This window comes from Passer domesticus, chromosome Z (assembly GCF_036417665.1).
Source record: "Passer domesticus isolate bPasDom1 chromosome Z, bPasDom1.hap1, whole genome shotgun sequence".
Classification (NCBI taxonomy): Eukaryota; Metazoa; Chordata; class Aves; order Passeriformes; family Passeridae; genus Passer; species Passer domesticus.
Window position 1 is genome coordinate 70,013,911 of NC_087512.1, and position 23,948 is coordinate 70,037,858.

Below are 23,948 nucleotides of genomic sequence, written 5' to 3' on the forward strand. Positions count from 1 at the left end.
ATCTTGTCACACAGCACCACTGAGATGAGTCCCAGACCTCACACCCTTCACTCCCCCAAACAATCAGGTACTCACACACATGAACAGGATCCCTACAAGCCTTCTCCTGGCAGAGTTCCAGCTCTCAGTGCCTCCTTGAGCGAAGGATGCTGCAGTTCCACCATCATCCTTGTAGCACTAAGCTCAACTTGTTCCAGCATACCCATGACTCACTGGAGACACCAGAACTGTGCTCTGCACCCCAGACAGCCTTTCTGGTGCTGTGTAGAACAGAAGGATCACCTTCTTCCACTTGCTAACAATGCAGCAATGGCTTTCTCCGCAAAAAGCATGTCACTGTTCATAATCAAACTGATGTTTGGTAGGCTGATTGGCATCAATCAACACTCCCATGTCTTTCTCTGCCAAGCTGTTAGCTGTTTCCAAGCCTCTCAGTTCCTAGCCTGTGCTGATGCATGGAGTTATTTCTGCCCAGTGCAGGACATGGCATTTTGCTGGACTGAGCTTCATAAGCTTCCTGTCAGACCATTTCTCCAGGCAGTCTGGGTCCCTCTGAACTCATCTGGTGTATCAGCCTCCTATCCAGTTCTGTACCATCAGCAAACTTGATGATCACGTTACATAGTCCATGTCATTAATGAAGATGACAAATGGCCCCAGCAATCATTGACACGTGATCATTTTGTGCATCTCAAACTTAACGTTCCTTCAACAGTTTCCATCTTCTACCACAAGCTATTATTATCATATCAATGCAACATGTATAAGCAAACTATGAAAATTTGTTTCAGCTTCAAGCAGGAGATGGAACTTAACCTTCAACTGGCATTTCCCGCCTAAAGCACTCCACTTCCCTTACAGTATTGAAAAAAATGGCTTTCACCTCTAAATTTTTAGAGATTGTTCCACTCTGCTCTCCACTGGGGCAGCCTCCCCTCAAGTCCTGTGTGCAGTTTTGGGCACAACAATACAGAAAAAAAATATATAAAGCTATTAGATGTCATCCAAAGGAGGGCAACAAAGAAGATGAAGGGTCTGGAGGAGAAGCCTTATCAGGAGTGGCTGAGATCACCTGGTCTGTTCAGCCTGGAGGAGACGAAGGGAAGACCTCACTGCAGTTACAACTTCCTCATGAGGGGAAGAAGAGGGGCAGACATTGATTTATTCTCTGTGGTGACCAGTGACAGGACCTGAGGAAATGGCCTGAAGGTCAAGGAAGGTTTAGGCTGGATACTAGAAAAAGATTCCCCTGCAAGGACATGGTCAAAGCACCAAGTCTGCCAGAGTTAAAGAAGTGTTTGCACAATGCTCTCAGGCACGTGGTGCGACTCTCGAGGCTGGTCCTGTGCAGGAAGAAGAGCTAGACTTCTATGATCCTTGTGGGTCCCTTCCAACTCAGGATATTCTGCTTATTCTGACTTCTGTGTTTCCACATCCTATCAATTTCTTGTGTTCCTCCCCAATAACTCTACTTGACTTCCAATCTTTGCATTGCTATCTTTCAGATTTGCCTTGCTACAATGTTGTTATCCATTTGCAGCAAGAGATGGTCAAAGAGTAAAAAGAAAGGGCTGACAAGACAAACAAACCCAAGAGAAATAATTTTTTTTCTTAAAAATTAAGTATCATAATTACTGTGCAACGAGGAATTATTAACCAAAGTATTAACTTCACATTAAAAAAAACCCAGAAGTTAGACATCAGCTCTGTGGAGGTTTCTGCTTAGGTTTGGAAACCATGTTTAAGAAGCCTTTCAGTGTCGCAGAAGTACCTCAGAAAACTTGAGTTTTAGGCATCTGTGCAAACTGAATTTCCTCCTAGTGTCCATACACACAATAAGGTTACTAATTAATTTTAGTTATGTCTGGGTTTTTATTACCCGTATATGTTTCTGAAAAATCTGGATTTTCACTCAGCAGACAAGGCCCAGTTACACCCAAATGCCACATAAATGCAGAATTCATTATTTCTTCATTGACTACTGTAACTAAAAGCTTTTTAAAATAATTTGTCTAAAACCAGCAGTATGTTTATCAAATAAGTGTCATGCACTACCCTTCCCACTTACACCTGGGAACCAAGAAAATGAGCAACTGACTGTGGCTACCTAGAAGTGATTTCCATTAAGTGCTGTAATTAGACTTGCCACTGACAAGTGAGACAAGAACAATGAAGACTCAAAGCCAGAACATGACTTCACAGAACTTCAGGTTTTTTTGACCAGATAAATACAGACAAAAAGATAAATAAATAGCTTAAGAGAGTTGACAAACGTCTAACATCTTTAGTATCATTATTGAGGACCCAGACAATGGGATCAAGTGCAGAGTACATTCACAATGACACACAATTGGCCAGGAGTGTTGATTTGCTGGAGGGTAGGAAGACTGTGGAGAGGGATCTGGATCAATAGGCCAGGATCAATTGTGAGGTGGTGTTCCACCAAGGTGGAAGTAGGGGGGAGGGTGAGTGAGCTGCTCTGGGTGCTTAATTTCTATCTGGGCTTAAGCCACGACAATGGTTCAGCAAGGTGAACTGCTGGGTGCTGCTCAGGAATCAGACAAGCCCATGCAGGGCTACATGCTGAGGGCAGAGTAGCTGGAAAGCTGCCCAGTAGAAAGGGACCTGGAGGTCCTGATCAACACCTGCCTGCACATGAGCCAGACATGTGTCCAGGAGGCCAAGAAAGCCAATGGAATCCTGGTTCATATCGGAAATAGTGTGGCCAGCAGGACCAGGGCAGTGATTGTCTCTCTTTACTTGGCACTGGTGAGCCCACACCTTGTATCCTGTGTTCAGTTTTGGGCCTCCCACAACAAGGAAGACATTGATGTGCTGGAGCTTGTCTAGAGACAGGCAACACAGCCGAAGAATCTAGAGAATAAGTCCTGTGAGAAGCAGCTGAGGGAGCTGGGAGAAGAGGAGGTTCAGGAAATCTTATTGGTCTCTGCAACTCTGAAAGGAGGGTGTAGCCAGGTGGGGGTTGATGTCTTTTAGGCAACTACTGATAGGACGACTGGACATGGCCTCAAGTCAGAAGAAGTTCAGCTTGGATATCAGGAAGAATTTTTTCATGGAAAGGGCTATCAAGAATAGATAGCCCTTTTCCAACCTAGATGTTTCTGTGTTTCAAATCCATTTAAAGTACAGGAAAGAGGTGGCAAGAACCAGATTTTGCAAATAACAGAATGGAAGAACAGTACCTTAGATATCCAAACCCTACAACTTTGAATGCAAATACAGCATGGACCAATGCAAAAGAAATATTGTCCCAATCTTAATCTCAACAACTGCTGAAGGCATTTCAAGACAAAAAAGCTTACTTTCTTGAAAAACTCCATTTACCTACTTAATTCACGCATTCTAAGTCATTTACTAAAACAAACTTTTTAAATACCAGTGGGAAACCACAGAAGGATGACTGTCTAGTCCACAACAGCTTTACTGTCGTGTTACAAGATTATCTTAATACTCCAGTGGCACAGATGGGACCTTCCAACTCACCAATACAGCATGGCTAGACACAGTGCAGATTGAGTACAAGCAGTATCTCAATGACTTCAAAAAAATGAAACCAACAATACTGTTTGTAAGGAGAAAACTGCAAGACTAACTACTTTCATCCTTTTTCTTTACTGCCTGTAATAGGAACAATGTGTTATTCAGTATATGACAAATGTAATCTAATATTCTATGTATTCTAATACTGCATCTTCTGACATAAAAAGCAGTTTCTGTCCATAAGTGAAGACCCTTTCCTACCTCAGGGGTCTCAGAAAGGGTGCAGTGTGCTGTGCCTGTCATCCAGAATAAAACTAGTCTATATGAGATGAAGGGCATTAGTAATGGTGTCCAGCCACCAGCCTTTTCAGCCATAACAGCAGCATTTTCAGCATTGTTTATCTGGTGCCCTTTCCCCATAAACATGCTCCAGCATTCAAAACAACTACTACTGATCACCTCCTTCACCTTTCCTTCACAGGACTATCTTGCTTACAGGACCAGGCCATTGCTCCATGTGCACCTCCATTAGACAACCACCCAGGCATGCTGCCTCCCACAGGGTAATGCTAACACGTGGCAAAGGCTCCAAACGCACCAGCACAGTGCCCTCTCCAGCCATCACATATATCCCATCACCACCACAGATGCTGCAAGGACAATTGCTTGGGATGGTATTCCCCACTTCCTTATTTTCACTTCAAAGGGCAGCTGCATGGTCACACTATGGGGAGCTGTGGTCCTGTTTCCTCGGATCTGCCAAATCACTGTGACCAGGGCAGCTCCTTTACAACTGCCTGTGAACCCAGAACAGTTTGCAATTTGGTCACCTCAGTGCTACCAGCTGCTCACCTCCAACCATGAGACAGTGTTTTGCACTGAACTCTAAATATCCCCATTGCCATCAGCCCGTTACTCTGTCAAAGATAGCTCCTGACTCTGGCCCGACTGAGATGGCAATTCCAGAGCCCTGCTGGAACCAGACCAGGGGCCTCAGAGGCTAAGACTGGATCACCCCAGTTCCTACCCATTGTGTCCACAACTGACAAGTTTTCCACCCGTTAACACACAATTTGTAGATGTACTTTTAATTTCTATTAACAAAAAATACAACTCCTTCCAGATTTCACACCACTGCAAATACTCTAGATGCAGGCCATACCAGGTCCAGTGGCTGCCTGCATTCCCCAGCAACTACTGCCACAGACAAAACCGCTTCAACTCAGGCAATTCAATTTAAACTACTGGCAATCATCAGGTAACTAATTATCAATTTGGGTATTGAGGAAAAAAAGACAACCTAATTGTTAGCGAAGTACCTTTTGTCCTCCTTCTCCAGGCTCTGCTTCTATAAGAAACATCTCCCCCTTACCCTTCTATCTGAACTGCTCATTTGCATGGTTCCTTATCCTCAGTCGCTCCCCAGCCCTTCAGCAAGATGATGCAGGAAGCAAGGGTCAGCACATAATGTTTTTTCTGCCATGCCTTACTTCTTACTCATTTTCTTCCACTGCTGTTTTTTCTTAAACTGTTACTGCGCTCTAGCAGGTGTAACTGCTCAGGAGGGACTGCTGTGCAGGCTGCAATCCCTTTGTCAGAGTCTGTGCCCCAGTGAGGGCCTGGCACAGGCTGCAGTCTCCTCAGGGGAGAGTCACCCATGGCACTGCAGCCCCTCAGGGCGTCTCTGCACCAGCATGGGTTGCCCCCAGGTTGCAGTCCCTTCAGGAGTGCCTTACCTGCAGCCCAAAGTGCACTCAGCAGGGTCCCTGCTCCACTACTGCTTCCACAGGAGGCAGTCCCTCTGAGGGGGCAGCTCCTGTGGCATCGTCTGCCCAGAAGTGTTCCCTTCCCTCTAGGTCTTCCCTGTTCTTTCTTGTCACAGTTTCAGAGACAGACCAGTGACAAGACACCCTGAGTTGGTGCAGCAGCAGCTCACTTCATTCAGACCTTGCTCCCTTATACACCTCGGGAGCCCACGAGGTCAATCCTCCTTGACCTGAGGGATCGGTCAATCCTCACTGACCAGTAACAGGCTGGCTGAGCCTGTTCCTTCCTGCTCAGCCAGACAGAAGGAAGCCTGAGTCTCCAATGGCCTGGGCCTGCTCTTACTGGCCAAATTATATAAATAAGGTAATTACATAACTGATCACATAATTCTGTTATAATTTTATAATTATTTCTACTTTGAGGCCTACAGGCCAGCTGTAGGCCACCACAGTTCCCCCTTTTTGTTTTTAAATACAAAAGCAGTGTCTGTCATCCTCTGCAGGCGCCTTGCAGACAAGGTGACGGACACTGCTTTGTGTAAAACCTCCACCTAGGCCTTGAATGAGCCTCCAACTCAATTTAACAGGCCTAGGGCTCTTTTGAGTTGGTGATACGCTATATATTCTTGAATTTGTGATGTTCACTCAGAGAGCTGTCAGGTGATACAAGTTACCAAAAAGGCCTGGCCTAGAGCTTAACAGTTACGAACTTACAACTTAACTCCAACAACAGGAAACAGCTCAACAGTTACAAATTTACAACACAGCCCTAACAATAAGAAACAACTCAACGGTTACAAATTTACAACTTAACTCTAAAATAAGAAACAGCTTAATCTAGCACCAGGAAACATTTAAATTCTCAGAACTGCGGGAAAAACAACAAGAAAATATTAGTTCAGGCCTCTTATCTATAGTCTTAGTCTTCATTTCTTTAAATATATAGAATGCTTTTAATAGTGTCACCTGTTTTAGGGCATACACAGCACTAGGCATTCCCTCTTTTCTGTTTAAAAAGTATATTTTATAGTGCTGTGTAGGGGATACTAGTGGTGTAACACACTTTATCACTGTATGAATTGTATTTAGTGAACTATACAACTGCTTCTGAAAGTACTGTTTACAAGACTAATTCCAAATTATCAAAGGAACCATCTCACATCTTAGGTTGCATAGGCCACATCTTGGCACATGAGCAAAAATGACACATCTTTGTGTTTGTAATGTCTTTAAAAAATTTGATTCTTGAAGTATTTGAGTAAAGTTACAAGTGAGTTGTCATTCTAAGGGCCCAAGGTGTGCTTTTCCTTGAGGGATTATGAATAATCATTAAACTGAAAGTGACAAAGTTAAGTGTTATGTTGCCATTATTTAGAGTTATCATAAGGTCCAGTTAGATATAAGGTGATAAAGTTTAAATATTATCAATAATATTGTTTGAGAACAATGTATGTAAGGCTTTATTTTACAAGCATATTGAGTAGGTTAACTTTTGGTGTTTTCTTAATAACCCTATAAGCTTTAAAACTTTATTTGTACCTTTGGCTGGTTAGTTATAAATTTGCCTAACAGCTTTTATCCTTAAATAACACAGAATTGTCTGCACAATTCTGGATAACTGAGAACACAATTTTAGGCTTGGCACAGGGCGACCCACCAGGGTTGAAAGGGAAAGTTCTGCGCTGTCTTGGCTCAGCAGCGGCAGAGGCATCTTCTCTGGTGTATATTGTGTTCTTAGTGGTGCACAATCTAGAGAAAACTCTCAGTCCGGCAGCATTGGAGCGACTGGGACAGCAGCACTGCTTCCGTGTATGATGTCTCTGGAGCTCCTGGTGATGCATTTCTCAGACACACCCCCAAGTCATGGGGATGGGCAGATACATCCCCACCCCTTGGAGGCTGGGCAGAAAACGCAGGCACGCCCCGTGGTAGGGGGACTGAGGCTGTGGTCTTGGAGCTGGTCCAGTTGGTCTTGGGAGGGAGTGGTTCTGGTGAACTTGGGGTTTCTCTGCCCTCTGCATCAGCAGCAGTGCATCCTGCTGGCAATGTGTGCTGGTCCTTACGGAGATTTCTGCTAGCATGGCAGATCAAGGGGCAGCAGAACACAGAGAGGGAAAGTGGAGAGTTGTTTCAGAGGCCTCAGCAGCCGCGGCAGGGCACAGAGGGGCTGTAGAGTGCCCATTTAACACAGAACACCCACTTGGGGTGGTTTCACCAGCGGCCTCAGGGATAGGGTGATCAGCCGACAGATCCTGGTCCCAGAGGGTGTCAGGGCACTCCCGGGTAGGTCACCCTCACCTGGGGAGGCCCCATGACTCCACCCATAAGCCTCCCAACACACTGTACTTTCTGTACCCATCCTTTTCCTTCTCACACCCTGCACAGCACCTGCCTGCCCCAGCACCTCCCTTGGTGTCCCGCTTTTGCCATTCGCCTCGGTGGACGGCACTAGTTGTGATCCCTCTGCCGTTCTCACCACCCGCTCGCTCTGCAACATTTTTATCATGTTTATTTTGAGTCTCCATGGCTTGATAACATAAATGGCAGAGTCATCTTCTGTGGAGGCAGCTGTAAGGACATGTTGGCCAGCCCACTCCCAAGTTTTTAAATCTAGGGCAGCCCCTTCTGATACATCCAGTCCGTGGCTCTCACACCACATTATGAGGGCTAATAAAGCCTGCTCTTCATGATTTTCAAATCTTTTCTTTAAAATGGATATGGAGTCCATACCTTCAGGAGGGGGTCCTCTGGTGTTGAAGCCCATGCTCCCATGCTGGCGGTGTCTTCCATTTACAAAAAAGAAAAATTAAAAGAAGAAATAAAAGGTGGGGTCCGGACCAATCACGGCTCTATATGCCGCTCTTCGCAGCTCAAAGGCTGCAGGCACCTCCTCCTGGTTGCCCCACGGCGCTGTGAACGCTGCTCTTCACAGCTCTAAAGCTGCGGGCAACTCTTCCTTGTTGCCCCATCTGTCTCCCCGCTCTGTTGGTGAGAGCTGTTGCAATTACGTCGGGGTCCACCAGTTGTCACAGTGCTGGAGATAGACCAGTGACACGGCACACTGAGATCGTGCAGCAGCAGCTCCCTTCATTCAGACCTTGCTCCCTTATACAACTTGGGAGCCCATGAGGTCAATCCTCATTGGCTGAGCCTGTTACTTCCTGCTCAACCAGCCAATAGAAGCCTGAGTCTCCAAAGGCCTGGGCCTGCTCTTACTGGTCAAATTATATAAGTCAGGTGATTACGTAACTGATCACATATTTCCGTTATAATTTTATACTTTTTTATACTTTGAGGCTGACAGGCCACCACACTTTCTTCTCACATCTCTTAGCATATCTCATCCTTCAGCTTCTCGTTCATCCTCTTGCAGAGCTTCCCCATTAGTGTCTCCTGCCCATTTCAGTTGTCACTTATTTGTAAAAGAGTTATGAGCAGTAGCACCACACATGCTCACTTGACAGGTTGAGATTTAAGCATACAGTGGACAGTTTTAATCATCTCTAAAGCTGACCAAAATCAGCCATGCCCAAAGCAGTCTCTTCCCCCCACTAAGCACCCCTTCTGCCCCCCAGTACCAAAATCCTACCACTTGTGTCCAAGGTAACCCATAGAGGTATTTTTCAATAAAGAAGTTAATTATCCAAGTGAATATAAGGTCTAACGATAATTGAACTACAGTAGAAGAGAATAAAATTATTCGAGCTTATTAGCAACTTCACATTTAAAAAAACAAACAACCCCCCCCCAAAAAAAAAAAACAAAAAACCAACAACAAAACCACAAAAGAAAAAAAAAAGGAAAAAAAATGAGGCAGAAGCAAATCTTTGGTATCCATAAGTTCAATTTGGAAAGTGTGGACTGCATGAGTGAAGAGTGAAGCAGATTGAAGATTGGCTGAAGAGCAAATCCCAGAGTCACAATCAGTGGCACAGGCTCTAGTTGGAGGCCTGTCACTTGTGGTGTCCCCCAAGGTCCAATAGTGGCCCAGTCTTGTTTAATTTTTCCACCAATGACTTGGATGAAGGGGCAGAGGCCTGCTCAGCAATTTCCTGGCAGCACAAAGCTGCGAGGAGTGGCCAATAGGCCAGAGGGCTGAGCAGCCCTTCAGAAGGACCTCAGCAGCCTGGAGCAATGGGCACAGAGGAACCTTCTGAAATTCAACAAAGGCAAGTGCAGGGTCCTGCAGCTGGGGAACAACCCCAGGCACCAGCACAGCCTGGGGGTGACCTGCTGGGAAGCAGCTCTGCAGAGAGGGAGCTGGTGGACAAGAAGCTCTCCATGAGCCAGCAGTGTGTCCTGGTAGCCAAGAAGGCCAGTGACATCCTGAGGTGCATCATGAAGAGAATTGCCAGGAGGTCAAGGGAGGTAACCCTGCCCCTCTACTCAGCCCTGGAAAGGCCTCACCTGGAATGCCGTGTCCAGTTCTGGGCTCCTCAGTGAAAGAGAGACAATAGAAGGTGTCCAGCAGAGAACTCTGAAGATGATTAAGGGACTGGAGCATCCCTCATATGAGGAAAGGCTGAGGGAGCTGGGCCTGTTCAATATTGAAAATAGATGACTGAAAGGGGACCTCATCAGTGTCTACAAGTATCTGAAGGAAGAGCGCCAAGAAGATGGAGCCAGGCCCTTCTCAGTGATGGCAAGCAACAGGACAAAAGGCAGAAAGTGGTGCACAGGAAGTTCCACCTAAATATTAGAAAGGACTTCTTTACTTTGCAGGTGACTGAGCACTGGAACAGGGTGTCCAGAGAGCTTCTGGAATCTCCCTCACTGGAGACATTCAAGAATCATCTGGACACAGTCCTGTGCTTTAGGATTAACAGATGATCCTCACTGGTCCTTTCCAACTTGACCCATTCTGTGAGCTTTGCTTTCAGTAAGGGCTGAGGTTTATCACAGATGCCTATCAGATGCAGTAGAGCAGCAAGAAAGGAGAACAGATAAGCACAAAGAAAGCAAACAGAAATTCAGGTATTTTCTAATCCTAGTAGTGATGCAAGAGTGGCCTTTTACTTAAGAGAGCAAAACGACAACCAAGAGATGCATTCTTAATCCTTTCCCCACATACCCAGAGAAAGAACCTGGCAGAGGAATTATCTGCTTTGTCAGTCACTAAAATGCAAACATTGCTCACAAACTCTAAAGGCATTTTTACTTGGACTTACCCAAGAAGGATCTGACTCACTACATATACTTGTTTTACTAGCACTATCATTATTTCTCAATACAAAAAAGAAGTGTGCTTATGGCTGGCACAGAGTACTGTGCTCTTTCAGTTGTTCTGCCGTACAGCCTTTGCAGCCAAACATCATACATTTTGTAAGTCTGTGCACCCTGGTCTCCCACTACCACCGGGAAAGCCACACTTCACAAGTGTATACCAGAACACAACAAACACCAAACCTTCCCCAGCAGCACTAAGGGCTACGGAGCAAAGATCACCGCACGGAGCAAGAGACATTCAACCAGAGGACGGTTTTTACCCGCAGACCGACGGCAGGGACACAGCCGTGCCCTAAGCACGGCCAGCCCGACCCCGGGTGTCTCGGCGGGGTCTGCGGGAGCCCCACCGCAGGCAGGCAGGCGGGTTCCCGGGCTGACACCCGGGGCAGGGGAGCCGCCAGCCCGGGGCGGAGGCGGCGCGGCGGACGGGGCCCGCTGCCCGGGCGCTCCGGGCGCGATGGCGGGTGGGTGACGGAACAACGCCGGCGCCATCCCCCCGCACCCCAGCGCTTACGTGTAGATGATGGACATGAAGTGCATGAGCCAGAGCACGACGAAGAGGATGAGCCCGAAGATGGCGAGTCCCTCCGAGGCTAGGGCCAGCACCGCCATCCCCGGGGGGCGCGGCGGCCCGAGCAGGAGCCGGCGGCGGAGCGGAGCGAGGCGGGGGCGCGGGCGGCCCGGGGGCGGCGGAGCGGCGGTTGCTGCGGGCGGGCTCGGGGCGGCTCCGGAGGCGCCGCTGCTGCTCCGCACCGGCCTGCGCGCGGCAGCCGCTGGCGCACCGAGAGCCGCCGCCGCCGCCTTTCTGTCAGCGCAGGAGGCGGGGCGGGCGGGCACATCCGTTACCGGCCCGGCCCCCGCCCGCCGCCGCTGCCGCCGCCGCCTGACCTTGGGTCCGTCCCCCTCGGGCCGCCGAGGGAGGTGCGGGGCCGCGGCGGCAGGCGAAGGGCGGGGGTAGCCCGCCACGCCCGCCGGGGAGGGGTGCGGACGCGGCAGAGGTGCTGGTTCCGTATCGTCTAACTTTGGTGCTGGCCGCTGAGGAGACCGCAGCCCTTTGTGCACACAGGCGGGGATCGGGGGCAGACGGATATTTGCCGGTGTTGCCGAGCATCTCTAGGGAGAGGCTGTGGGAGCTGGAGTTGTTCAGCCTGGAAAAGAGAAGACTGAGAGGGGATCTCATTGATGCATATAAATATCTCAAAAGCGAGTGCCAAGACCATGGTCCCAGAGTCTTTTCAGCAAGGCCCAGCGACAGGACACGGAACAGTGTCCATAAACTAAATCAGAAGTTTCACCAAGAAGTTCATCTCAACGTGAGAAAGAACTTTACACAGGCAGAGCCCTGGAACAGGCTACATAAGGAGGTCATGGAGTCTCCTTGTCCTGAGACATTCCAAAACCACCTGCACTTGTTCCTGGTTCACCTGTTCTAGGTGACCCTGCCTTGGCAGGGGTGTTGGATGGGATGATCTCCAGAGGTGTCTTCCAACACTAACTGCTCTCTGATTCTGAGATCTAGTCCAGGGGAGTTCATACAGGGCTGCATGGCCTTTGTTATTTTTCTGTATTGCTTTTGAGTCCAAACACTTTCTTGGTGATGTTGAATGCTGCAGGACGGGATTGCTATTTCTAGCATAGGTGTGCACCTGTGAGTTGCTGGCAGCACTGAACTCTGTGAGTCAGAGCAGCTGCTCCAAGGACTGGGGCAGTTCCAGCAGTCATACTGCCATCTGTGAAGCCCAAGCAGTGCTAAAGCAACCTGGTGACTACCAGCCTTGGCTATGTTTGAGTTAGTGTCCAGTTAATGAAAGAGTCAGTTGCTCATTACTAATCCTCTGAGCCAGCTATTCTTGCCTTTATTTCATTACAGTGTTTATAGCAATTCCTATTACTGTGATGTGGCTCCATTTTTGAGGGGGTTCACATGCAGAAACCTCCCAACACTTCTGCTTTCTTTTACAGTTCAGCATTTTTGATCTGGGGTCAGAAATATCAATTTATCTCTTTCTTTTTTTCTTTTTTTTTTTTTTTCTTATTGTGTAATAGGCAAACATGCATTGCATTAACTGTTTTAAATTTAACTCCATTAATCTGGGATATGCTGTGGGAGGATAAAATTACTTGACTGGCTGTGCCTTGACTATACTGAGCTTGCCAGAATAAGCATAGCCTTACATAAGAGACTATGTTTACCTGTACACGAGAAGGTATACTTTTTCTCAGGAGTCTTCACCAATAACACAAGCTGAACATCGCAGTGTATGCATGTTCTCTATTTTTTTTTTTCCTCCACAGCTTTCTATTATTCATGTAGTGTCAGGAGTGTTCATAAATTCTGCTCAGAACTCAACTATGGTTTTGAAAAGTATTCTACTCACCACAATAACTGTAGAAAGAGTTGGGTTTCAAGTTAGCTCTAGCTGTATGTGAGAAGTTAAAATATAGTAATTTAAAAGAATAATTAGTAATAGTAATTTTAAAAGGGATCTCATCTGGTGTGGACATGACCAAATTAAAAGTATAATTTAAAACTAAAAGTGAAAAGCTACTAATAACTGGTAAGAATAGGTGAGGTATCATTCCATTATAGTGCAAACACTGCCTGTATAGTCTGTTAGTTCCTGGTTAATGTTAGTTTCCACATAAATAAATCATGGGGCCACCAACATGACTTTTCACTGGCTTCAGTGATTTCCTATTATAACTTCCTTAAAAATAACTTTTCAAGTAAAACAAATTACCTTAATTTTCAAATTCCCCTATTGTGTTTGTATGTCATTTGTAACTGAAGGTGGCAGGGTTTTTTTCTGTTTGTTCCTTCATTTAGAGTCTAATGATCACATTTATATTAATTTAAGATTGCCTCAATGAGCATTATAGGCATTTTTTAGCCATGATTTGAATTGCCATGCTCAATGTTGGCACAGTCACAAGACTAGTTGAGTCAGAGAATTCAGAGCTGATACGTGTTAATTGTAGGAATATAGCTCATGTAACCCTTACCTGGTTTGCTTGCATCTCTCTTCTAAGGCAGAAATAGCCTATGCAAAAGAGTACCTTAGCTTAAAATATCACAGTACAGGAAACTGAGGAAGACTGAGCGCCTGTCTCCAGTAATCACTAAAGCAAATAATCAGAGTTTATTAAACTGAAGCAGTAAAGCTTATTTTTTTGCCTGGAAAGATTAGATTGAGAGGCTGCTTATTGTGCAACAGGTAGAGTCAATGACTCCATGCAAACAAACTTTGCTGAGGCTTCTTCATAAATAAAATTAATAAAGGTACTGACTTCTGTACTTCAGCCAGCCATACTGATGAATGAGCAGTTCTCAAGCAGTGTTCCACGGGGAAACACCAAGCTAGTACAAATAACTTTGTCTAGAAAAGGATCCACCTTTCTGTCATCCTCTCTGGGATGTCATTCTGCCCTCTGGTTGTATGGGGAGACAGACTCTCTCATGAGGTGTTTAAGGTAAAAAGCTGCAGCACTCTGTGTTCAAGTTGATGTAAGGTTTAAAAACAGAATATTAAGTATACTTTCAGCACTGTAATGGAGGAAAATCAGGTATGGTAAAGCCTTCAACCTGAGCAATTTCCCTAGTAAAATTTGCTGCCACATGGATTCTTTCAGCAGGTATATTAACATTAGTGGGGAGCAAAGAGTACATGTTGCCTGAAGCAGGGGGCCACCTGGAGTTGTGACAGTTCAGTAGTAGGGGGTGTACACTTGGTCACCCCTCTGTAGGTGTGGAGTGCAACAATTCACAGAGAGCAGTGTTCTTCAAGCAGGACAAATCTGCCTACTCAAAGGTGCCTCATTATGGCTTGGGGCATGATACACCCTGGTGTTTTAATCAAGTGCTTGGGACTTAATGCAAATGTGTACTATGTTTAAATTAAAAACAAAATTAGCCCTCCCATGTGCTATAAAGCTGTTCTTGCTGTTCTTAATTCATTCAGCATTTTGCCAAAATATTGATTAATTTTTACAGTGTTTGAGTGTAGTTTGTTGCAGACTGAAAAAGATTAATTCAATAAAAATCTTAATCATAAAGGTGACCTAGATACAAGACTTGTTCCAACAACAAAAATGATGCAATAGAAACACTCATGTAAGTTTGAACTGATAAAAAGGGATAAATATAATTAGTTAACAAAGGAACAATAGTGGATTAACCTGTAGTGATACTGGTATTAATGCTAAGAAGGCTGTAGAAACCAAAACCACTGAAGTTTCTCTTACTGGCATACCTATGAAAGGTTTTAACCCTATATAGACCTTCCAGTTTTCTTCTCAGCCATCAGTTTCTATTGAAAACCATTGCTTACATAAGCTTTGGAGAGAGAAAATTTATCTAAGTCACCATCCTCAGGCAGCAAGACAGGTTGTCACCTGGATTTCAGTTAAAATTGTATTTAAAATCCGCTGAAATTCTATTTCAGAATATGTATTAGTGTTTCCAAGTACATTTTCTCCAGTTAACTTTACTATTAGTGTTTCTGTTTAGAATGATATCACTGAAGTTCTGGGCAAATACAAGGCAAGAATAAATTTGTTTTCTCTTGCTTATGTGTCATTTTCCTTATGAAAATATAAAATTATGGGACAGACAGTGGAAGTTTTCTCTTTGCTTCATGATTAGATCCATTAATGCATCTGCACTCTGAAACTGCTTTGTAAAATTTCGCTTATTATAAAGGGGACATGCATTGGTAAGGATTGTGTGTCTTTGAAACTTGGTTCTAGTAATTTAAACTCTGAGATGTCTGTCTACTTTTATTAAAAATCCACTTTTGTTCCTTTTAATTAAATCAAAGAAATGTATGTATTACAGCTCTGCATGTTTGTTACTATATGAATATTCTGCCTTGCATCTTCCTTTTAAATGTTTATATTAAGAATAAAGTTTGCAGTTGGATTTGAAACAGAAGTCTATGCAATTGATCCCTGCTTGTTAGCCTCCATGCCTAAGTGAGTTTAGAACTTAAAATATAGGTCCTAGAGCACTTGTGTATATAAAAGCCTGTCTAGTAGGGGCAAGAGAGAGAAAACACAAAGAGACAGTTCTGCCAGTACCCTCCTTGTTTGCCAGTAACAAGCAATCTGATCTGCATGTCTGAAGTGGCATGTGAGGCTTGACAAATGTAGTTCTAGGCTAGCCCACAACACAGTCTTTGTCTTGTCTGTTACTGTGTCTCAAGAAATTAAACACCAGAAAAAATAGAGACCAGAGCTCTTATGCCCAAGGGTTAAAAAAGTTAAAGCTACAGGTTGCAGTGAAACTTCAAAGTAAAAGTCTGAAAGGAATAAAGCCTCAGTACTTTTGATCTTCAGAAATAATTTTGTAATAGAACATGAAAGCAGTTTTTAAAGCAAACCCAAACAATGTTTCAGCTATATGTATTTTTCTTGTCAGGTTGATCCAGGCTGATTAACCTACAAACCTCCCAAGTCTTGCTGTTGGAAATAACTAGGCTTATGCGCTCCATATTAAATGGTGGAATACTTGGAGAATAGTTACATTTAGATAACCAAGGTAAATAATTGTGCAGAGTCACAGAATATCTGGGTTTGGAATAGACCTGTGGAGATAATTTATTCCAACTTACTACTTGAACAGGGTCATTGAAAGTAATTTGCTGAGTTTGGAGTCAGTCTCCATTTTCATTACTCCACCCAACCAGTGGAGTGTGTATTTGTGCACATTGGTAACATTCTCCCAGGGCCTTCTGCAAGCTGAACAATCCTGACTCTTTTGTCACTGCTCATATAGCAGATGCTTCAGTATCTGTCATCTTTGTGACCCTCAGCTGGTCTATTTCCATGCTGCTACATGCAGTAGCAGTGCACATAACAATGAAAGCCACAATGATGTTGGCCTTCTTTGTCTAAAGGGTGTATTGCTGCTTATGGTCAACTTTGTGTCCACCAGCACACCCCAGGTCCTTCTCTGCCTTCCAGACAGTTTGCCCTCAGTGTGTACTGCTGCCTTGGGTTTTTCCTCCCCAAATGCAGGACTTGTAATGTTATTCCTTGACTTCCACATGAATTCTATGTTTTTCTTGTCAGCCCATCCGTCCAGACTGTCAAAATCCCTCTGAGTTTCAATCCACCCATGTATGTTATCAGCTACACCTCCCAGTTTTGTATTATTTGCAAATTTTTTGAGGGTTCAAACAGCACTGGCCCCACTAATGACACTTGGTGCATTCTAATAGGGACTGGCTTCCTGCTGGAGTTCTTGCCACTGAACCTGGCAAGAACAAGGCTTGGAGCCTGGCTGTCTGAGCCGGCTTTCAGTTTACTTCACCACACCCTTATCTGGTTTATTCCTTGTCATTTTGTCTAGGAATGTATTGTGGGAAACAGTGGTAAAAGCCTTCCTGAAGTTCAGATTCACAACTTCCAGTTACTACCCCTTATTCACAAAGCTAGTCATCTGGTCATAGAAGGCTACATAGAAGGTTGATTCCCACTGCATGAGCTCATTCCAACTACTCCAAATCACTTTATTGTTCTTTGTTTGTTTAGAAATTTTTTCCAGGATAGTTGATCCATCACCTTCCCAGGGACTGAGGTGATGCCAATCAGCCTGTAGTTTCCTGGCTGTAGCTTGGGGCCCTGCTGGAAAACAGGAGGGACATTTGCTTTCTCCTAGTCTTCCGGAGCCTCCCATGTTCTGCTGATGTGTTAAAGACAATCAGAAGAGTCCCACTGCTTCAGCACTCAGGTGGAATGGTCTCCTGATCTTCCTCCACTGAAGATAGGCACTGAGTAGTTCAGTCATATCCCTTATCTCCATATATTCTCCCTGCCTAAGCAGTGGTCCTACATTTTCTATGGTCTTTCTTTTGCAATAGGGTACTTCACAGTCTGTCACATTCTTTATCAGATTCAGCTCAGATGGACTGTGTCTTTCCCTCTGTGCTCAGAAAGAGTGTCTGTATTCCTTCAGAGCTGCTGGTCCCAACTCTTCTAAGATTCTATTTTATACTTGATTTTGATGAGGAGACCTTGCTTATTCATACAGGTCATTTCAACCTTTTTCCTTTATGTGCTCTGAATAACTTCCATTTCTTTACTGCTCTTTCCTGACTGTCCTTAAAAGTTCTTATTCTCCACTTCAGCAGCCACATTTTGTAAGGTTTTGTTCTCCAAGACCCACTTCCAAATGTTTGCTCTTGTTTGTCCTCTGTTATGTACTCCAGAGTCTCTCTTTTAATTTTACAATTATCAATGAGCAAGAACCACGGGGCTTTGTTATAAGTACAGGTTAACAGGTAATTTTTTCAATTTTTATCTGCTCCCTTTTTATTCCTTTACCTTCTCTTTTCTCCATTTTTATTTTGAATTTTTCAGAACAAGGATTATCCCTCTAAGATGAAAATACATTATTTTTCAATATACAGACTGTCACAAAATTGTCTTATCTACATAGCAGTGTAGCAGTGTATTTTTATTTTTTAAAAAATGTCCTATAAACAAATTACATGCTCCTTCTAAGGCATATTATGCTATCCTTACCTCCTGGAAAACAAAACCATCTGGCCACCATATTTTGATAATTGTGGAGCCACAGGCCAAGGAGGATGGCAAGGAATCTCTCCCTGTGTAGTTGTATGAGAAAAAGAGGGTGGTGATCAGGGGTGAGAGCATCTGATTTAAAAAGTGTGATAGTTTCATGTCTCAAGTACAAAAGGAAGCAGTAAATCTGTCTATATCTATATCTGTCTATATTCCACAGAATCACAGAATCAGCTAGGTTGGAAAAGATCTTTGAGATCACTGAGTCCAGCCTCTCACCTAACACCAACTTGTCAACTAGACAGACCATAGCACTGAGTGCTACATCCAGTGTTTCCTTAAACACCTCCAGGGACAGTGACTCCACCAGCTCCAGTGTTTTAAAAGTCATATCTCTAAGGAATATTAAGCAAACAGGTTCCTTTTAAGATCAAAATCTGTTGCAGGTATTATTATAAAAAAATCCGTAAAATAAAGTTCCTTATTACCAACATGGCATTAAGACTCAGGCATTCTTTATTACAGCACTGGATGCACACAGGATACCTCCACCAGTTGAGCTGAGTATAGAAAAGCTCTTGCTTTTGTACTGAATTCTACATAATATTAATTGATTTTCCTGGAATAAATATATATGTGATAAGCATTTCCCTGAAATTAAATGTTCTCTCCCCTTTGCACATGTGTTCTTTTGTCCTGGGGTTTCCTCTGGTCACAAACCTTGAAGTTACAGCTGACTGCTGTATAACTGGTGTTACTACCCAAATGGAAGTAACTTCATTATTTTGCACCTCTTCTTGGTTAGAATTTAACATGATCCTCCAGAATAGCATTGTGTGGTTCCATTGGCTACTGGTTTTGCAGCATAAGCATTTTATTTTCCCACCAGCTGAGCAAATAAATCTTCATCTGACAACAGTATGTACATGGAATTTCACATGCTGAGCAGAATATATATCAATACATAATTGTTGTTTTTAACCCAGAAACATGTTAGAGAAATACTGAGTACAAGGATAGAGAGGGAAGAAGAAGATAATTTACTGTAATTAAGAAGGTAATTATCTGTTTGGGCAATGTTTTAAATTTACATTTTTCATTAATAGTTTTGAGAATAAAGTCATATTTTTTTCAGAAGTATCTTAAAAATACTTACTGTTAATTGTCCAGTTAGATACACACTATGCATGGACTTTTCACTTGGACTATAAGTTGCTGTTTTAATCATGAAACTCAAATGGCCACTGATATCACCTCATAATGGCCAATATCTTCTATGAATATCTCTATATCTCTCTATATAGAAATATCTATGGATATCTCCTTATCTCAGGTAAGAAAAAAAAAATCAATCAAAATTGCAAATTTATTAGCTAGCAACATATTTCATGATTTTCAGAAGAGTAAGCATTCATTCTACAGGAGAGTTTCTGAGTTTGCATCAATGCAAACCTTCCTGGAAATTAAAAATGCTGAGTGCACATTAAAGGTATACTACTACTATTAGAAACATGTAAACATGTTTCTTTTTCCACTGCTAGACCCAAGCAGACACTCAGGATTCTTTGCATCTCTCAATCCCTTTTACTATAAAACTGTTACATTCTTGTTAACCTCAGCGAGGATAGCCCAGAGCTATTCCCAAGTTTCAGTGGATTCAATGAAGGGCAGGTTGTCTGGGGGCTTAGGCACATACGTCCATCAAGGGCTTGAACTGGGGGAAAGAATTTGGTCAGGGAGAAACACAACAGAAATTGTGGTCAGAAAGCCCCCTTGGGGATCAAAAACATGAATGTTTTTCTAAGCCAAGAGTAAAAGCCAAAAAGGGTGAAATCCAGGGAAGAGGATCCAGCACAGAAGTGAGGTAAATAGTGATGTTTCATGATGGAATGGGATGCTCTATATAAAGGTAATGTTTGCTGCTTCCAAGAAAAAGTATTTGATACTCCAAGAATGTATATAGACACAAATAATAAATTTAAGTGGATCTATGGATACTGACACTGAGATTAGTTCTTAAGAAACTCCTGGGCCAAACACTGGCACCATGGTACAAAAAATGGAGGCTAGGGTAAGAGCTAGTTCCTGAAGTCAGTCAAAGCAGATCCTATGAGCTGGAACGCTCATAGTCCTTTCTCACTACTACAGTCATGACTGCCTGGAAGTAAAACTGCCTTGGCCAGATAGGTGAGCAAAATTGTAAAGATGTTTTGATCATTATTTATCAAATCTTAGAGGGTGGAAGAAATAAGTGCTTTAGAAAGATATTTGTCTTAGAAATCAGGACCAGCCCTGCCTTGAAGCTGAGTGCCCGGCAATTTCTCAAGTTGACATTAACACACTAACGACAAGATAACTTGTGATTGAATACAGTCCAAGATATCTCACAGGGTTTCCTACTCATGTCTCAAGGGCTGGAATTACAGCATACACCATTAGCTTTGTCAGAAGCTTTCCTAAAGAATGCCTCTTTCCCAAAATGGCTGCAAAGATATGATTTGTATTTGAATCCTTCCCAACCTCTACAGAATTGTCAAGCATCCAGGAATCACTCTGCACTCATTTATGGAGTGCTGGGATCTGCTTTCTGGTATCTGTGAGTATTTGCATGCAGTTTCCCACAGTATGAGTGGAGATACAGACTGAAGATGGACAGAAAGGTTATGTGTAAGTAGCCAGAATGCACTGAGACATCTGTTCTATCCATGTACTTGGTTCTCATCACAAAGAATCAGTTTCATAGTACTGTTTGAAAGGGACATCTTGACTTCTTCAATTTCTGCCTGGGTCCTGCTGAAAGAACCTGAGGACAGTGTAACCTAAAGACAAAAATACACAGCTAAAATTGTCAAGAGGAAAGTTTGTCTGGCATTTTAAGAATACTGTTTTAAAAAGCTATCTTAAATGCTATTCCTGAAGTGGTTTATAAACAGTTGTTTCTACATAGTTGTTAACTCAATATTTTAATCAGATATGAATGATTCCAGAGCTGCTCATTTAGCTGTTATTGCTGCTCCTCCGTCTTAGCACAATGATTTCTGATATTCCAGTTCCTTTATTTTGTGAAACTAAGCTCAATAATAGAGGTCACGGGGACATGATAAAAGCTGCTGTTCAAATATATTTCACAACCACACTGAGCAAGTTTTCCCAACTCTTTTTTGGGAACATCTCCTATTTACCATGTTTAATACAGGTATACATCCTGCAAAAGCTGTACTTGCATTTCCTTAAAGGCATTCCAAGTAACAGGCCCCCATACCTGAGAAGCTCTGCTGTTCCAAACTGGGTTATGTGTTTATAGCATAGTCCAGACCTGCTATTTCCAGCAGAGAAATGTTTTTTTCCAGAACAAAAGAACTGTTTTCCTTAGGACTTGCAATAGCAGAGCCATTTTCCAATTTGTGTGCTGAACTGGGCTTATAGGTCACAACTTCAGTGGCTACTCCTGCATGTCTGGGAGGTGTACAGCGTGTGGTGAGCCTAGACTAGCTGAAACAGTGCAGTCCTTCATGCAGAGTGTTTGCAATTGTTGCCTCGGATGTTCCTTACCCAGCTCACAGGGATCATCTATTCTGACCTACGCCAGTTTTCCACAGCAGTTACAGACTCTTGCACAGGGACATGCATCCAGTTAGAAGAAATCAGGGTGACCTGAGATGTCTGATCTGCCAAGTTTCCTGTGTTATTGTTCATTTGTATTTCTGCTGTGGTTATTAATTACCACTTTCATAGTGAAGCAGCTGTTAAGTGGCTCAGAGGACTAATATACATTAAGTCTAGACAGGCACCGTTGAAATGTGAGTTTTCAGTTTCTCTCGAGACAACCAATATAAATGATGCTACCTGAGTTTCTGTTTCTAAAAAACATTCAGTATTTCCATAGCATTTTCCTGTTCTTTGCAAAGGAAAGATCATTCTTAGTTGTGCTGTTACATAGTCCTTGACAGGACTTATCCTTAAAAATGTGAGGAAAACTCTTAAGGAAATGATCAAGTTTCAGTTACTATTAAAGCCCATTACAAAAGCACTACAGTTTAATGTCCTTCTAAATTTCTTTGTGAAGGAATATTCTTATAATCACGTGCACAACAGGTGAGAGAGAAGGCTGAAGTTTGATTTTTCTACAAGGGAGTCAGCTCTGAAAAAAAACCTCTATTTTTTAAATAGTGAATTAACAAATTCTATGTACATTTTCCTTTCTCTAAGCAGAACCTGTTTTAGTCTGTTGCAAATATGAAGTTGTTAGGTGTTGGACTGCTCAGCAGTAGAAGAGATAGAGGCTTACTAGAGCTCCTAGCGTCATGGTCTTTTCAGGTAGTGACTTCTGTTTTACTCAGGAGTTCTCTTCAGTTCAGTTTTCATGTTGACCCAGAGAGTGACTGTTATATAAAGATGTATGGATCAGAATTAACATGATTTGGTGTGGATAAATGATAGAATGCTGTCCAAAAGGATGCCACTGAAATGGAATATTGACTCACCTACTCCTGGAATCAACAGGTCTTGGCAACCACCAGTGTCTGTTGTGGCCTTGTGTACATTTGTAAGAGCAGAGTCTTGCCAGGAACACAAGTATAAGCAGTTGGTTGTTTGTGTTAAGGTTAGTGATACCAATCTGGACATCAAGGATGAAACAGTGGGAACAGCTGCAGTATCCATCATAATTTCACCCCAAACTTCCTCCCAACTTTGCCCTAAACCAGGACAACCTTGTTCAGGAGCATGATCTGTTTCAGATACCGACAAAAGTGAACAAACAAATGATTGGGTAATTTGCCCCAGTTTCATTTACGTTTGAGACCTCAGCCCAGAGTATGAAAGTGAAAGCCACAGGGGTTTTGATCTGTCTTATTTGTCTGCAAGCCTTCTACTTGTCTGTCGTGCCAAAAATCCCTGTGGTACAAAAAACCTGCTCTTGGATCAGTCTTATCTTGAGTGCACTTGAAGATGTCATGAAAGCATTGGCACTGTGTCTGGGAGACACAGCCGCTGTGCCCTTTTGCCTCAGGACAAAAAGTTCCATCCTTTACCAGTGAGTCATAGCTGGGTGGGTCAGCTGTAATACAGGGAACAGGTTAATTCTGCATGCTCGTCATCATGAGCCATTGTTACATTGCATCATGTATTCCCAACCCATGGTGTCAGTGTAAGGTGTGACAGTTGATTTTGATAAGTAGGAAGCAAGAGTCTACAAATTACTGCATCCTCCGTGGACTTCAAGGGACTATTACAAGATTAGATATTCTCATCCATTTCTTTGTGACTTGTTCTGGTTTTTATAACAGCTAAAAGTTATTTTCAGGCATGTAATTTTTGTAAGTTTGTATATGGAAAGGCTATATTCTGTTTCTGTGTACCACAGTCATAAGGTCCTGGGCAATTGTGAAAACCTGTAGGCATTTTGTCTTCAGCTGACTTCATCACAGTTGAATCAGAAATATTTTATGCATCCCCTCCTAGTAACCTGTCCTTTGACTTTTCATTCTTTTCCCCTCTCAGGCAAATAGAAATACTACTCAGGCACCAAATGTTTTGTGTGTGTGAGAGAGTAAAAACATTAATATGGTTAAATGGGCAACATTTCTCTGCAGTCTAAAGCCATTTCGTTGCTTGCTTATGTGTTTGTGTGCTCATTATGGCCTTACCTTGCGTTTCATTGAGCTGTGGCATTCTATTTCTCAATGCCATGAGAGAGCAGGCAGCTCACCTAAGAGGCTTGTATCACAAGAACAGGTGTGGCTTTGAAAGAAACCCCAGACTATTTCCAGCAGGAACTTATTTACCATTGAGTATTTTCACACTTAGCTACTTGTGACAGTGGGGCTGATAAACAAACTCTTGTTGGGCAATACAGCTATGTATGACATGAAGTAATGCGCTTTTCCAAAGGCTAGGAAAGAACTCCTCTGGCTGATCCAGACATTTACA

General features: G+C 43.3%; 1 protein-coding gene and 2 long non-coding RNA genes across 3 annotated transcripts in view; 1 reads left to right on the top strand and 2 right to left on the bottom strand.

The window, feature by feature from the left end:
• UGCG (UDP-glucose ceramide glucosyltransferase) overlaps nucleotides 1–11,372 on the bottom strand; it is a 38,194-nt gene extending 26,822 nt beyond the window's left edge. Inside the window, exon 1 of the mRNA XM_064405799.1 lies at nucleotides 11,008–11,372. Coding sequence (XP_064261869.1) covers nucleotides 11,008–11,105 — 98 coding nt within the window. The 5' untranslated portion in view covers nucleotides 11,106–11,372. The remainder of the gene's footprint in view (nucleotides 1–11,007) is intronic.
• The window catches only part of LOC135291530 (uncharacterized), a 30,428-nt gene continuing 11,728 nt past the window's right edge, over nucleotides 5,249–23,948 (top strand). The window contains exon 1 of the long non-coding RNA XR_010354344.1: nucleotides 5,249–5,631. This is a non-coding gene — a long non-coding RNA (uncharacterized LOC135291530). The remainder of the gene's footprint in view (nucleotides 5,632–23,948) is intronic.
• Nucleotides 17,015–23,750, bottom strand: LOC135291529 (uncharacterized). The gene is made up of 4 exons (XR_010354343.1): nucleotides 22,502–23,750; nucleotides 22,306–22,399; nucleotides 18,018–18,100; nucleotides 17,015–17,117 (listed from the first exon to the last, which is right to left on the bottom strand). It is a non-coding gene; the product is annotated as an uncharacterized LOC135291529 (long non-coding RNA).